The sequence below is a fragment of the Orbicella franksi genome, chromosome 3, assembly GCF_964199315.1.
Source record: "Orbicella franksi chromosome 3, jaOrbFran1.1, whole genome shotgun sequence".
Lineage (NCBI taxonomy): Eukaryota > Metazoa > Cnidaria > Anthozoa > Scleractinia > Merulinidae > Orbicella > Orbicella franksi.
In genome coordinates this window covers 20430830-20447737 of record NC_138147.1, presented here as the reverse complement: position 1 = coordinate 20447737, position 16908 = coordinate 20430830, and the positions used below count along the sequence as shown (strand labels likewise).

Below are 16908 nucleotides of genomic sequence, written 5' to 3'. Positions count from 1 at the left end.
TATTGGCGCTACTTTGAGGGGGACTTTACAGCTTCTTGTCAAGGCGTGATGTTTCACTTTGGCTTTCTGCCAATCTGTAGTTTGGTGCTTGTTTTGCCGTGTTCTTACGGCATCGAATATTCAAATTTCTCGTCCTTTAATGGAGGAAATTACACCGTCCGTTGGAAGTTCCAGAATGAAACACAAATGTTTTATTTTAAAGTTGAGGTGATCGCGACTGGCTGGATCGGATTTGGAATATCAAAGTTGTTGTGGCCCAAGCAAGAAAGCTTACAGTGGAATAGACAGTCAATGCAGGATTACGATGTCATTGTTGGTGGAATGTTTGATAATAATACCCATTACTATAAGGTTAGTTTGAAACTCCAGGGCTCGAAATTAACTTCTTCGTTCGGGAGCCAGCAGCTGGTGACTAAGGGAAGTGGTCAAAACTATGTTACATGCTAGGGACCCACTTTTTGGAGGGAGGGCTATATAAGAGGCCATGGGTCTCCTGAAGGAGGTGGGGGGCTACTTAAGAGGCCATGGGTCTAATGAAGGGGTGGGGGGCTACTTAAGAGGCCATGGGTCTCCTGAGGGAGGTGGGGAGCTACTTAAGAGGCCATGGATCTCCTAACGGAGGAGGAGGCTAGGTAAGAGGCCACGTGTCTCCTGACAGAGGTGGCGGGGGGGGGGGGGGGGGGAGGGAGTCTGGACTCTATCCTACTGTATATTGCAAGCTCTATTGCGATTGATATTCATTCACCTTCATCAATTCATTCAATTCAGTCGTGCTAAAAACTTACCCTAACCTTAAAATTTATCCTAACTGTCTTCTATGGGCATTTAGAAGGAACAGGGTTTCATTGGAGCAGTAGGTTCTACATGTTAGACGAAACTTTCTTTGTCAGAATGAGTGACTGAATATTATAATCCTGAGTGAATATTACTTTTATTATTCATTATGTTATTATTAATTATTTTGTAATACAATACAAATTTCATATTCAACTCCCCATGGGAGCTTTTCAGAGACAATAATAATGATAAAGATAATTAAAAAAATACTCAAAGATTATTGATAAACAATTATTGAAAAACTATTTATATATAAAATTTATCACATTAAAAATTGATTCAAGAGGAAGGCTCTCATTTTATGTTTAAAAATTTTATTTTATTATTAATTAAATACATCTCGTAAAAGCGCAGAACTTCTACTTAATTCACACAAAAAAACAAGCTGTGAGATGTATAATCATTTTTTTCTTAAATGATAAGCCAAATTTAATGAATACAAAGCCTACCATTAGTGGTCTTATTGTGTAGGCTTCTACTTCACACACAAAAATACAAACTAGTAGATTTTTTTTTTTTTCACGTGATAAGCCAAACTTAATGAATACATAGCCTATCATTAGTGTTCTTCTCACATAGGTTTTTTTTCATCTAAAAATTTCATCTGGCAACGTTAACTGAAATATTTAGCTGTATACATATTAAATGTATAATTTGCAGTATTTCAGTGTAAAATGGGTTGACTAGTCTACACGACTTCTACTGTTCGTGATATATTTGTACATTTGCCATTCTCTGTTCGGTCACTCAACCTTTTTGTTGCTTCACTGGTGTTCATGAAGGGTACTTCATGTTGTGTTATAAGGAGGAATTTTATTAGAGTAGAGCCGTAAGACCGTGCTATGGCAAAATTTTTAGAGGTCATGACGTCATAGGTGTGCATGATTTCCGCTGTTATCTGCATGTCGTTTCGTCGATGACACCTGTTGGTTTTGAAACGTGATTTTAATTCGTTTTTTGGCCGCAGGAACTTACTTTACCGTAGATGTTATCAAGTAATTGTCACTTTCAAACAAGGCCTTACTTACTTACTTAATCTACTGTGGTTGACCAGCCTTCAGCTGCTATGTCCGTTAGGGAAATAGTCATAACCGCTAGGTTTTGCGTACGTGTTCTCCGGTTAGATATATCCACGAGGTTTTCCTCGGTTAGGTCAGTTCAAGTGCAGATTTCACTGCGTCAACTTCTACTCGGCATTGGGCCATAGTTTCTCTATACACTGTTACTCATCTATTCTATCAAGTCAAGTTCAGTGCGTGTGCAAACCAAAGTGAGTAATCTATTCCTTGTTCTTTAGGGTTAGTTCTTAGATTTTCTATTGTTATTTGTTTCAGTTGAGTTTCCTTTTATCGTTACTAAATCGGTTAGTTAGTTCTGTATGCTCGGAATCGCACTTGATTAGGTCCATATCTCCAATATAGGGTTATTTTGCCATAAAAGTACCGTCCAAGTTACACACCGTGTAGCCTATTAATCGTTTTCCAGCCTTCTGTACGATCAGTATAAGTGCCGATTATGTTACACTTCCATGTTACGGACGTTATTGAGAATGTTAGCAATAGTTTCTTCATTTGTGTTATTTTATCTTTATACTTCGGTATGTTAGTTACGTTAGCTTCTATTTTCGTTATTGTATTTCAGTTCGAACCGGCATACGGTTTACATCATACGACTTACGGCTAAGCTTACAGCACGTGGTTTAATTCTACCTTCGTCTTGGCACGTGATTCGTTTCATTTGAGTTTGTATGGAACATTGATCTCTGTCAAATAAACTCTGTTTACATCGTAGTCAGAAGTTCTTGTCGAGTTCATTTTAACACTACGCACTGCTCTACGCATGTGATTACTTGGATTTTTGGCCTGCTATATTCTGTCCTTGTAATTCACATTTAGTTCGAATTTGCTGCACCACGAAGGAATTCGAAGAATTCGCTGACTAATTTGCACGTCAATCACTCCAACGCACTTCAACCCCGTGTTATCTGCAATTTGTCATTCAGTGTAACGCATGATTGTCGTTTTCTTATCTACCGCAATTAATCGGATTTATCAAGGATTAACGTTCCACAATGGCTTCCGCAAAACCGCAATCACCGGATGATCTAAAGGCCGCCCGTAGTTTTGCGAAGACAAACGTGACAAGAAAGGTCAATAGACTTAACGAGTTATTGTCCGCACGCGAATCCGCCGACACCATTCAAAGAGTCCAGATTGAGCTAAACGAAGTTCTAGAGGAATTCAAAATCGCTCATGAAGCTTATCATAGCCAAATTAAGACCGAAAGAGAATGTCAAGATTCGGAAAAATATTACAACTCGCTCGTAGAACTAGCGTCAGAACTAGAGAGAGAAATCTCTTCATGGATCATGCAACCAGACACTCAAAGGTTGTTGACAGCTCAAAGTGCTTTCGTCGGCCCCGAGGATTCTGTAAGTAACGCCGGATCGCGTGATTCGTTCCACTCGCGATCTGTTATTGGTTCTCACACAAGCAGCACCCCTAGTGCAAAGGCAAGGTCCACTGCAAAAAAGGCAGCGTTAGAGGCCAAGGCAGCTACCCTTCAAAAACTGCACGACCTCGAAATCGAAGAATTGAGAATCAAGCAAAGAAAAGCGGAAATCCAACTGCAAGCCGACATCACAGAGGCTGAGGCTGAGAGACAAGCGTTCGAGAAAGCAGAAGCCGAGGAAAACCGCGAACGTGAGCTGTTTCATCGGGATGAAGTCACGCCGGTCAGAGCAGCACTCAAACCCGTAAAGTCTGCGTCTACGCCCATGGAGGGAGGCCCCCCAGGCAATATCATTGACGAGACAGTAATCGGTTCTAAAGGCAGGCAGCCCTATGAACCAAACGAAACTCGACAACCATCTAAGTATCCTCTGAACCCCGAAGCACCTGAATATCGCCATAGGATCACACCAAATCAAGAAAGTTTGCCATATGACATCAAACCCAGTAGCCATCACGATGCATCATTCGTTCGTCTAATGGAGACGCAAGATCGACATAACCAAGCCCTTATGCAGCTTGTACGTCATCAGCAGCAAAGTACAGCAGCACTGACTCTTCCGCAGCCGAGTATGCAAGTTTTCAGCGGTGATCCCATCGATTATAGCGACTTCATACACGCGTTTGAACACCTCGTGGAAGAGAAGACCATAAGTTCAAGCTCTCGCCTGTACTACCTAGTGCAGTATACTTCTGGTCCCGCCCAGGAACTAATGAGGAGTTGTCTTTCCATGCGAGAAGAAGAAGGCTACGTGGAAGCGAGAAGGCTGCTGAAGGAAAGATACGGTCGGAGCTACAAGATCGCTGCCGCGCATGTTAAACGACTAATTGAGGGGCCATCGATTAAACCTGAGGACGGATCAGCGCTTGAGCAGTTTTTCATCCAGCTTTCAAGCTGCGTCAATACTTTGAAGGAAATTGGTTACGTCAATAAGCTGGACAATCCCGACAACCTCAAGAAGATAATCGACCGGCTTCCATTTGGAATTAGATTGAAGTGGCACGATACTGTTGACCGTATCATAGAAAAGGAAAACCGAGACGTCACGGTCAAAGATATCATGGAATTTGTGGCAGCTAAGGCAAGAGCTGCAACCCATCCTATTTTCAGCAAGGTGGTAAACGAAAACAGGGGAAAGCAAGTTAACGGCAAATCGTCGAGAAAACCGCCAAGAGGAGGGGGCGTCTCAACTCAAGGCAAACCTCCACCCGATAAAACTTCAAAGGAAAAACCCAAGTGTCCATCATGTTCTTCTAGCCACTGGCTATCACGCTGCGACAAGTTTCGCAAACAGTCTCTCCAGGAAAGGCAAAGGTTCGTGGAGTACCATAAACTCTGCAGTAACTGCCTGACAGCCGGACACTTCGTGCGCGACTGCCCAAAGGAAAGCTTCTGCAGGGTACAAGGGTGTGTCGGTAAACATTCTACCTTCCTACATCCAAGAAGCAATACAAACGCGTCAACCACTTCAACCATAACCGAAAGCCCAACTGGGGGCCAAGGCAAAGGCGTGGAGCCACCGCCCGTTAATTCTAACTCTGCCAACAATGGTTACATCATGTCCAGTTACTCCACATCAAGTAATTCAGTAACCGGGCTCGCGATTCTTCCAGTCCGGGTCAAGGCAAAGGGTCATGGTAAAATAGTGGAAGCGTACGCATTCCTGGACTCCGGTTCAAACACATTGTTTTGCACCGAAAACCTTTTGGAAAAGCTGAACTTCAAGGGAACTAAAACGAAGCTGTCACTAACAACGCTGCAAGGTGAAAGCGAGCCTATTGAATGCTCCCTAGTCAGTTTGGAAGCTTTCGATCTAAGCGAGAACAAGACAGTACAGCTGCCAAAGGTCTACTCTAGGCCAAGCTTGCCTATTCCCCCTGAAGCTATCGCCCGGCAAGAAGATGTCGACCGCTGGCCATATTTGAAAGGCGTCAACATATCTCACATAGATGCTGAGATTGGCCTTCTAATCGGCAGCGACGTACCGGAGGCTCTACAACCCAAAGAAATGAGACCAAGTGAGGATGGCGGTCCCTTTGCAACTCGAACAGTGTTAGGTTGGGTGCTTAACCGCCTGTTGGGCAGAGCAGCCACGACTGAAGTGTCCACTGCGAACTTTGTTCAAGGAAACAAGACCCTTGATGAACAATTTCATGAGTTTTGCAACCTAGAATTTAGCGACACCTTCTATGAATCAAAAACGTCTATGTCACTCAACAACCGGAAGGCTCTGAACATTATGGAAGAAACAGTTAAACTAGAAAACGGTCATTACGAAATGGCTTTACCCTGGAAGTCCTACCCGCCACGCCTGCAGAACAACAGAACTCTAGTAGAGCGCCGACTCCTCCAGCTGAAAAGGCGACTGCTGAGAGAACCACTTGTCCATCAGAAATACAAAGGGTTTATGAACAATCTGCTATCTAAGGATTACGCCAGGAAAGTGAACAGTCAAGACCCTGGCCCTCTAGGAACCCGCTGGTATCTTCCCCATCATCCCGTATTCAACCCGCAGAAACCCGGTAAAGTGAGAGTAGTCTTCGATTGTTCAGCCAAGCATTACGGAACCTCACTGAACGACCAGCTCTTACAGGGGCCGGACCTGACTAACTCTCTTGTTGGTGTACTCTCCAGATTCAGAGAAGATCAAATAGCCCTAATGTCTGATGTGGAAGCAATTTTCCACCAGGTACGCGTCCGGCCAAGTGACTGCGAGGCTCTGAGTTTCCTGTGGTGGCCAGACGGAAATCTCGACAATCAGCCAGAAGAGTACCAGATGAGAGTCCATCTGTTTGGAGACGCGTCTTCCCCAAGCTGCGCAAACTTCGCACTGAAGAAAGCAGCGGAAGACAGCAAAGCAGATTTTGACCCCCAAACCATTTCAACCGTGAAACGTAATTTCTACGTCGATGACTGCCTCAAGTCAGTTGGATCAGACGATGACGCCATTCGACTCGCAAGACAACTGTGCGAGCTCCTAGCACAAGGCGGATTCAAGCTCACGAAATGGCTGTCTAATTCAAGAAAGGTCATTGAGTCCTTGCCAGAGTCAGAACGAGCAGCTCAAGTCAAAAACCTCGACTTTGACAAGTTACCAGTGGAGCGAGCTCTTGGTGTACAATGGAACGTAGCCTCCGATCAGTTTGGTTTTAGTATTGTCATTAAGGACAGGCCTGCTACAAGAAGAGGTATACTATCCATAATCAGCTCAGTATACAACCCCCTGGGGTTCGCCGCTCCATTTATTCTCAATGCGAAACTGATCCTGCAAGATCTTTGTCGTAACAAGTATGGCTGGGATGACAAGATTCCAGATGAGTTCCTGCACCGCTGGCAAGTATGGCTGCAAGAGCTACCCAAACTAGAGCAACTAACAATCGACCGTTGCTTCAAGTCGCCAGACCTCGGCGAGATCATGTCGTGCCAGCTTCACCACTTCTCCGATGCGTCACAACAGGGTTACAGAGCCGTCACATACCTCAGAATCACAGGTCATGATGGAAACGTGAAATGTTCGTTTGTCATGGGAAAATCCAGACTTGCACCAATCAAACCAGTTACCATTCCCCGACTGGAGTTATCAGCAGCCGTTGTAGCAACAAGACTAGAGAAAATATCTCGAGGGGAGGTGAGTCTACCGATCAGTCAATCATTCTTCTGGACAGACAGCACCTGTGTCCTGCGTTACCTAGAAAACCAAGACAGGCGCTTTCAGACTTTTGTTGCCAATCGGGTCGCAACGATACACGACGCATCTTCTCCCTCTCAGTGGCGATACGTAAACACACAATTCAATCCAGCGGACGACGCATCAAGAGGCGCGTCAGCAGACTCTCTCCAACGCTGGATACATGGCCCAGAATTCCTAACTCAGTCAACTGAGACATGGCCACAACGACCTGTTGATATGAACGTTACCATTCCTGATGATGACCCAGAAGTCAAGAAAGATGCGGTGGTACATATGAGCGAAGCTTCTACTCGAGATCCCGTTTTAGAAATCATTGAACGGTTTTCATCCTGGACCTATCTCAAGAAGATAGTAGCGTGGATACTCCGTTACAAGTCAAACCTCTCCCGTCTTAACAAGGAATGAAGGAGAGGAGCGACGAGTCCAATTCAGTCAACTGGCACAACCACGCCCATCACCATAGCGGAACTGAACAACGCTGAATTCGAAATCCTCAAGCACGTCCAGAGCAAATGCTTCAAGGAGGAACTCGGTTGTCTTAAGGAAGTGGACCAACAGACAACTTCAAGCAGACAGAACGTGTTGAAGAAATCTAGCAACATTTTCAAGCTTGACCCAATCCTAACTCATGGTCTCATACGAGTTGGTAGTCGTTTACAACGAGCGCCAATCAGCACCGATGCAATGCATCCAGTTATCCTGCCAAAGAAACACCACGTGGTCAAGCTTCTCATCCAGTATTACCACCACGTTGCTGGTCATTCGGGCCTAGAGTACACTTTGTCGCTCACTAGGCAGAGATACTGGATAATAAACGGAAGATCTGCCGTGCGAAACATTCTCAACGAGTGCTTCAGCTGCCGTAAATGCCAGACGCCAACAGCTCAACAAAAGATGGCGAGTCTTCCCGAAGACCGAATAACGCCTTCAAAACCGCCATTCACCTACACAGGTGTAGACTGCTTCGGGCCATTCGAAGTGCGACGCGGAAGGACAAGGGTCAAACGGTATGGCGTGATATTTACATGTCTCACCCTACATGCAGTCCACATAGAGGCGGCTTCCTCATTGGACACAGAGTCCTTTATCAGTGCATTGCGCAGATTCATCGCAAGGAGAGGTCAGCCTGAGGAGATGCGATCCAACAATGGCGGGAACTTCGCGAGGGGAGAGCGCGAGCTACGGGAAGCAATCAACGAATGGAATCAATCGCAGATTCATGACTTTCTCCTCCAATGGAATATCAAGTGGACCTTCAACCCACCAGCCGGCTCTCACCATGGCGGAGTATGGGAGAGGTGTATACGGACGGTGCGCAAGGTCATGAAGGCACTGATGAAAGAGCAAGTACTAGACGATGAGGGTCTCAACACCCTGTTGTGTGAAGTGGAGGCAATAATCAACGGACGACCTATCACAAAGCTGTCAGACGATCCACGTGACCTAGAACCTCTGACACCCAACCACCTGCTGCTGCTGCGCTCAGGACCAACTGTTCCACCCGGAAACTTTACCAGCCATGACAACTACTACAATCGGAGATGGCGTCAAGTGCAGTATCTAGCAGACATATTTTGGCGGCGATGGGTCAGAGAATACCTCCCGTCACTGCAGCAACGGCAGAAATGGCACAAGCAGCGGAGGAATTTTGCAGTAGACGACATCGTCCTGGTCTTTGACGACAACAAGCCCCGTAACTCCTGGCCACTCGGTCGGATCCTGGAGGTGTATACCAACCATAGAGATGGACTGGTTCGTTCCGTCAAGTTAAAGACCAGTACATTGGAACTCATGCGACCAATCGACAAGATTGTGCTACTGGAAGCAGCCGCCGTTTCAAGGAATTAAGGAATTTATGAACACCGACAATCCATTAGTTTCAGTGGATTGCAGAACTCTCTTGAACAATACAATATAATCTACCAATTAATATGAGTAATAGTATTATCATTTAGTCAACCTCATGTTTCAAACCCTTTTTTCTATCTCCTTGTAAAGGCTATCTGCAGTACCGCCTTTAAGGGGCCGGAATGTTGGTTTTGAAACGTGATGTTAATTCGTTTTTTGGCCGCAGGAACTTACTTTACCGTAGATGTTATCAAGTAATTGTCACTTTCAAACAAGGCCTTACTTACTTACTTAATCTACTGTGGTTGACCAGCCTTCAGCTGCTATGTCCGTTAGGGAAATAGTCATAACCGCTAGGTTTTGCGTACGTGTTCTCCGGTTAGATATATCCACGAGGTTTTCCTCGGTTAGGTCAGTTCAAGTGCAGATTTCACTGCGTCAACTTCTACTCGGCATTGGGCCATAGTTTCTCTATACACTGTTACTCGTCTATTCTATCAAGTCAAGTTCAGTGCGTGTGCAAACCAAAGTGAGTAATCTATTCCTTGTTCTTTAGGGTTAGTTCTTAGGTTTTCTATTGTTATTTGTTTCAGTTGAGTTTCCTTTTATCGTTACTAAATCAGTTAGTTAGTTCTGTATGCTCGGAATCGCGCTTGATTAGGTCCATATCTCCAATATAGGGTTATTTTGCCATAAAAGTACCGTCCAAGTTACACACCGTGTAGCCTATTAATCATTTTCCAGCCTTCCGTATGATCAGTATAAGTGCCGATTATGTTACACTTCCATGTTACGGACGTTATTGAGAATGTTAGCAATAGTTTCTTCATTTGTGTTATTTTATCTTTATACTTCGGTATGTTAGTTACGTTAGCTTCTATTTTCGTTATTGTATTTCAGTTCGAACCGGCATACGGTTTACATCATACAACTTACGGCTAAGCTTACAGCACGTGGTTTAATTCTACCTTCGTCTTGGCACGTGATTCGTTTCATTTGAGTTTGTATGGAACATTGATCTCTGTCAAATAAACTCTGTTTACATCGTAGTCAGAAGTTCTTGTCGAGTTCATTTTAACACTACGCACTGCTCTACGCATGTGATTACTTGGATTTTTGGCCTGCTATATTCTGTCCTTGTAATTCACAACACCTTTGTAATAATTTGCCATGTATTTATGCATTTTTTAGGCTCATTTCTACTGCAAGATATGTTTTTTAGTCTCCAAGTTTTTCCCTTCGCGGGACAAAATATGAAATTTACCATAAAAGTGTTGCTTACTTGCATTCTATATTGTGACACTGGACCCGGCTGTGATTACAGAACTGTTTGCAAGTACAGGAGGTTGATTCTTTTCACGGATATCGTATTTGTCCTCGTAAGTTTTTTCTTCGAAGACACCGTAGCTTGGAGAAAGCTACACGTTTCTCCAGAAGAATTCTTATGTTTCTTGCAGCTATCTGATCGAGCTCATGTTTCTCGAGCTCGATGTATAGGTTTATTCCTCCTTTTGGTCGTTCTGGCACCACATGATTCAAATGTAGCTGTTTACGCGCAAGTCTGTTGACTGTTCTGCGTGTTGTATTTGCCACTGTTCGGCCTAGCTCAGGCAAGACCATGGTTTCGATCCTTCATGTGGATCTCATCAGTTGCCAGTATTTCTAAAATACTATGTACGTCTGTAGTTGCTAGCGGAACTCGTACATATGTGAGGATGTAAGACATTCTGCGGCTTGTACAAACTTGTATAATGCCTAGCCTACACGACTTCTACGGTTCGTGACATTTGTACATTTGCCGTTCTCTGTTCGGTCACTCGACCTTTTTTTTTTCGCTTCACTTGTGTTTATGAAGGGCATTTCATGTTGTGTTAAAAGGAGGAATTTTAAGTCAAGTTGAGCCGTTAGACCGTGCTATGGCAAATTTTTAGAATTTACAGGTCTGCATGATTTCCTTTGTTATCTGCATGTCACTTCGTCGAGTTTGACACCTCTGTAATTTGCCATGTGTTTATGCATACCATTGTTTTGGCTTGTTTCTATTGCAAGATACAAGTATTTGCTTTCCAGGGACAAAATATGAAATTTACCGTGAACATGTTGCTTACTTGCATTCTATATTGTGATGCCAGGCCCGACTGTTTGATTAGAACACTTTGCAAGTAGTATGTTGCAATTGATTCTTATCACGGATATCCGATTTGCGTACGTTTTTCCTCGGAGACACTGTAGCTTTACTGCAAGAAAGCTACACGTTTCTCAAAAGACATTCTTTGGTTTCTTACAGCTATCTGATTGAGCTTATGTTTCTCGAGCTCAATGTATAGGTTTATTCCCCCTTTTGGTCGTTCTGGCACCACATGATTCAAATGTAGCTGTTTACGAGCAAGTCTGTTGACAGTTTACCCTGGTCCCAGAGGTTTTTCTTGATGTTTCTCCACATGAGAGAGCTGCAAAAGAGCTGCGGAGTTTCACAGCTAGCTCTCGAGCAGGCTCACCTTTAAGTCACACGCGCAAGCGTCGATAAGCAAAGCGATCCGGCGGGAAGGAGTCTAGTGAAGTAGCCTGCAAACAGGCTCCCGGCAAGGACGGAAAAAAATTCCGGCGAGCGCAAAACAGAAGAATTTGGAGAGCAAAGCGATTGGGAGCCTGTTCGCAGGCTGCTAGTGAAGAGGCGCCAAGAAAGTGAGCCCGCCCTGATCTCTGTAATTTTTACATTTCTGCGTCAATCGTCTGAGCGAAGTGAAATACCATTGGTCGAAAAGCGGGAAAGGCGAGAAAACTGTCAATCTACTATGTTTGATGACGAGCGATTAAATCCCCATGGAGTCGGTAATTTACCGCACAATAGGAAACAAGTCGTCCACATTTGGAGTCAGAGGAAGAGTTGAGTGCATGTATTATTGATGTTTTAACAAAGGTCCAGTCTATTTCTGGTTAAATTTAAATCTAAAGAGGGAGCAGGAAATAGCAGTTGAAAGTATGTTAATGAATCAAGACGTACCTGTTGTGTTGCCGACTGCATATGGGAAGAGTTAAATATTACAAACGTATGTGATTGTAAGCGGGCAACGAAACAACACATAGGCGTTTGCCCGTTTACCAGCATCGCCAAAGACCAGATTGCCAAAGCAAGATCACTTGGAATCAAAGTGTGTGTCCTTAATAGACATAAACTTTGACACTTTTTCTTCGGCAAAACTTTATCAACAACGGATATTACGCCTACATGTTGTTATGAAAAAGATTTACAATTTTCCCGAGAAATCTGAGCTGCCAAAGCTCATACTTCCGGTGAAAATCAATTGACTTTATTCTTTTCTGCGGTTTCCGGGCTGGAAATAAAAAAAAATTGCAGAGATCAGAGCAGGAGCCTGTAGACTTTGTTTTTGATGTGCCTATCCACCCGTGGTGATAAGCCTGTAACAAATCAGTCAATGAGGTAATTAGACCCGTCAAGAAGCTACATTCTCGGTACTTGCAAACAGTTCTAATCGAGCTAATCAAATAGCCGGGCCGGGCGTCATAATATAGAGTGCAAGTAAGCAACATGTTCACGGAATATTTCAAACACTTTGTCCCTCCAGAGCCAATACTTAGAGAGCTTAAAACATATTTTGCAATATGGTCGCCAGGTCATAAATTTTGGTCGCCAACTTATTTTATATATAACTCACATGGGAACACTAAAATGATTTTATACGTTACTTTGCATGCAAGAAAGTCATAAATGAAGAGCTAAGACTTTTGAAAACAGTATGAGTAAGACTTACAAACTGTTATAAAGCTACCGTTGTTCTCAGGTGATGGGAGTTAAAGCAAATTACTATGGCTGGTACTACTACGGCTGCCATGACTGAAAAGGTCTGGGGAGAGTACGTCTCGGTGGTCTGCCAAATTTTAAGTTTAGCGAGTAAAGCGAAATACAAAGATGAAAGAAACAATGCCTAAGGAGTTTAAAATCTCTTTTATTTAGTTTCTCACAGCCAAATGGCTTCGCTCAAAGGACAATGGCCGTTATTCAGTAGGACGAACAGATTATTTCTGAGCGAAAGCGAATGCCACACTCTTTGTACCATAACAATTTGATGGATGAAATATATAATTTCAGAGACAAATATCTCAAAGAATATCGAGTGAAGAACACAAATATATCAATACTCAAAGAAGCAAAATAGCATCGTATAGTTATCCAGATATAAAACATCTTCACTAAACCCTCAAAGCAAACTTACCGAAGAAAAACAACCTCGTGCTCAACACGAATATTTCACTTGACTCGCTTCGCTATTCCAACACCTTTGCCAAAACTTACCGTAAATTCAGGATACGGATTTACAAGCTTATGAAAGGCAACCTTGACACAATCTTTGACTTAAACTGAGTTTAAAGGATATAGTATCCAATGGAATTCTTAAAATGCCAAGATGTCTGTTGAAAAGGGCCAGAGAAGCGAATTAAACCCGACGTAGTAGCCACTATGGCAAAACATCGCGACTCACGTAGTCAGATTTCACGCTACGTACATGCGCAGTGTCTCATTTTGGGGGAAATTTACTTCTGCAGCCGTATCAGAGCCAGCCGTAGCAATTTGCTTAAACTCCCTGATATCTCTGGTCTGCAGGTGATGGTTTTCTTCCAAGTTATTTTAAATGGAGTGAAGCACAAAAACTTTTATGTTCGTGGTTTTCATAATGATACAAACACGGGTCCTTTCGTATTTCTTTGAAACGTAGTTCTTTATTTTCATCGCCTTTCGCTGCTGATAAACGGCATGTACTAAAACCCAAAACAACAAAACAAAGCGAGCGAAACGAAACCACCAAAACAAGCGAAACGACTGAAACAAGGAAAATAATAAGTAAATAAACAAAAAAGTTTAAAAAAAGCCTTGATCTCTAGCACGTTACTATGGCAGCCAGATCTCGTACCCAGATCCTGCTCTTAAGCCACATGTGTGACATGGTGACATCACAAACCTGAAAGGTGGATGAGTGCAAGCGTGTTGAACAGGAAGACAGCAAGAAAAAGGTGGGTATTTTCACATTCTGAATGGTATTCTAGCCAAAACAAGAAATCTAATTTCAAAGAAAGGTTTTCTGGTCATATCATGGATTCTTAGGTGGTGGTGAATTGAATGGTCCTTTCGAGAATGACTTTGCAGCGTTCTTCATGCAAACCAGGACTTTCTTTAATATATATCTCTAAAGAAAAAGGAGGTCGACTTGACAGGCTTTAATCATATTAACGTCAGGCCTTCGTGACTCCTGCAGTTCTCAAAGTAATTCCCTATTAGGCGCTCAGCTCTTCACGGATACTCTTGAGATCGTGTTTCGTACATCATGGGATCGGCCTTGTCGATTCGCCACCGACTAAGAATCCATGATACGACCAGGAAACCTTTCTTTGAAATTGCATTTCTTGTTTTAGCTAGAATGCCATTCAAAATGTGAAAAATACTCACCTTTTTCTCCATGTCTTCATGGTTGTCATCGACACCCTTGCGCTCATCCATCTTTCAGGTTTGAGATGTAACGATGTCACACGTGTGGATCTGGGTACGAGATCAGGCTGCCATAGTAATGTGCTAGAGATCAAGGCTGTTTATTTTACTCGTTTTGGTCGTTTCGCTCATTTCGGTCGTTTCACTTGTTTCGGTGGTTTCGTTTCGCTTGGTTTGTTTCATTGTTTTGGGTTTTAGTACATGCCCTGATAACCAACACCGTGCTTGGCCTAGGCTCCTACACAACTGATCACATCTGCTGCCATTGTTCTTGCGGCAAATGAAAAGCGCATGGTGTTGTAGTGTGCCCGCAATCCCAGTTTTGGAAGAGGCCGCTGAAAGGATATGGTGCTTGGTGAACGCAGTTTTAACGTGTCGAAGTAATTTTTACAATTACAAGTAATTTTATGATTTTCTTGCAATATTCAGACATTATTTTAGTGTCTACTAGCTACCAGATCTGAATAATTTCCCTATCTAAAGATTTAAGAACAAAAGTTGTGTTGTGGTCATCTTTACTTATCGTACAAATCACGAGTCGCAATTTCGAGCCCTGAACTTGTCTGTTTTGTATTTGATGGTCAACTGTTCGAGTGAAACTACTGCACCAAAAGTCAACAGCAGTAAAAACGCCTCTATGAATACATGTACGTTGTACACAATACCTGGGAAAACACGCCCTTAGCAGTATCAATTCTGATAGCATTAATATACCGTAAACACCAGGGCATATTGTAAAACATGGCCTGGAGTGGACTGGATTTGTAAAACATGGAGTGGATTTGTAAAAGGTGGATTTGTAAAAGGTGGATTTGTGAAAGGTGGATTTGTGAAAGGTGGATTTGTAAAACATGGATTTGTAAAAGCTGGATTTGTAAAATTTGGGTTTGTAAAAGGTGAATTTGTAAAATGTGGATTTGTAACAGGTGGATTTGTAAAAGGTGGATTTGTAATGATGAAAAAATGGATGACAGGCAAACACGACTCCTACTGGTCAAGATAGGAAAACTTTGACCTTCAAAGCTTTGCTCTAACAAGTACGTTTTTCAAAGTTTTCCCTTTTCTGTATGAAAGCAGGGGAGGGTCTTTATAGATCTCCCTTAGCAGAGGCTGATTTTGTCTTAAATGCCATTTACTCATAAGAATGTTTTGAAGATTAGGCACAGATGAGCGATATTCTGTAACAAATGGCAAAATTAATTGTTTTGCACATTTTTTTGTTTATTTGTAGAACCAACATTCTTTCGCTAAATTTAATTTCTGAGAGAATGTTTTCTAAACGGTTATCTGGATAACCTCTGTTGCGTAATCTGCGTTTGAATTGTGTAATGTTTTCTTCAAATGTAGCTTTTGAGCAGTTGGTTCTCAGAAGTCTTAAGGCTTCGCCTTTGATCAACCTTTCCTGACGCCTGGAGGGTGACAGGAGGTGAAGTGTGTGTATTGGAAAGTTTCTGTCGGTTTGAAGTGCGTGCGCATGTCGAGAATGGATTCCTTCTTAAATCTTTTGCCCTTATATAGGCATGTATCCAGGAAAGTTATTTCTGTATCTGAAATTTCAGCCGTGAATTTTCTGGATGTTTTCAATTCTTCTTCATGTTTGTTTACATTAGCTCTCGGTTCAAGGACCGTGTAATGTGCCTTATTCTTAGTTAGCTTTTCATCATTGCTTTTACTTCTAGCTGTTTAATCCTGTGGAGTTTGGTCATATTCCGCTCTACTCGCCTGTAGTGAAATTTAATGAGAGCTCCTAACTATTTGTGACCCTCCATACGAAAACACGTCTTATCCACAAAAGCGTTTTCTAGGGGGTTTGAGGTCGCTCTGAAACCCTTTGGAAACCCTTTGGAAATGCTTTGAAACCCTTTTGAAACCCTTTTGAAACCCTTTTGAAACGCTTTGAATCCCTTTGGAAACCCTTTGGAAATGCTTTGAAACCCTTTCGAAACCCTTTCGAAACCCTTTTGAAAGGCTTTGAAACCCTTTGGAAACCCTTTTGAATCGCTTTGAAACTCTTTTGAAATGCTTTGAAACCCATTGGAAACCCTTTTGAAACGCTTTGAAACTCTTTGGAATGTGGAACACGTTGGAGACCCCTTCGAAATGTTCCGAATACTCTTTGAAAACCTGATTTGAAAGTGTCGGGGAAAAAAATATTTTCCTAGTTTGCGTTCGCTGGCGAATGTGTGGCAGCACTGCATGTTAATTTTTTTTTTTGCAGAAATGTTATTTTGCTGCATGACTCAGTACTGATTTATTTATAGTTGTGGAAAGATCAAAAGATATAACGCATGTAAAACTTCTCCAAAGTTTAGTGGCGAAAATTGCAGACGTTTGCGAATGTAAACGCAAATAGGTTATCGTTTACATGTGAGATCAACGACACGCGTCATTTGCATATTTGCGTGAGGTGCGACCTTTTCTTTTGAATATTTTGTTTGCTGCTGCGTAATTCTGCCTACGTTCTCTCTAAACTAATTCTCAAGCTTCCCGAAGAATTTGAAATTATGTTTTCCACTTA

The 16908-nt window shown here is 42.7% G+C and overlaps 1 protein-coding gene across 1 annotated transcript in view; it reads left to right on the top strand.

Moving 5' to 3' along the window:
* The first annotated feature begins 48 nt into the window (after positions 1-48).
* Positions 49-16908, top strand: part of LOC145481672 (DBH-like monooxygenase protein 2 homolog) — a 32913-nt gene continuing 16053 nt past the window's right edge. Inside the window, exon 1 of the mRNA XM_081460195.1 lies at positions 49-351. Within this exon, the coding sequence (XP_081316321.1) occupies positions 49-351 (303 nt within the window). The remainder of the gene's footprint in view (positions 352-16908) is intronic.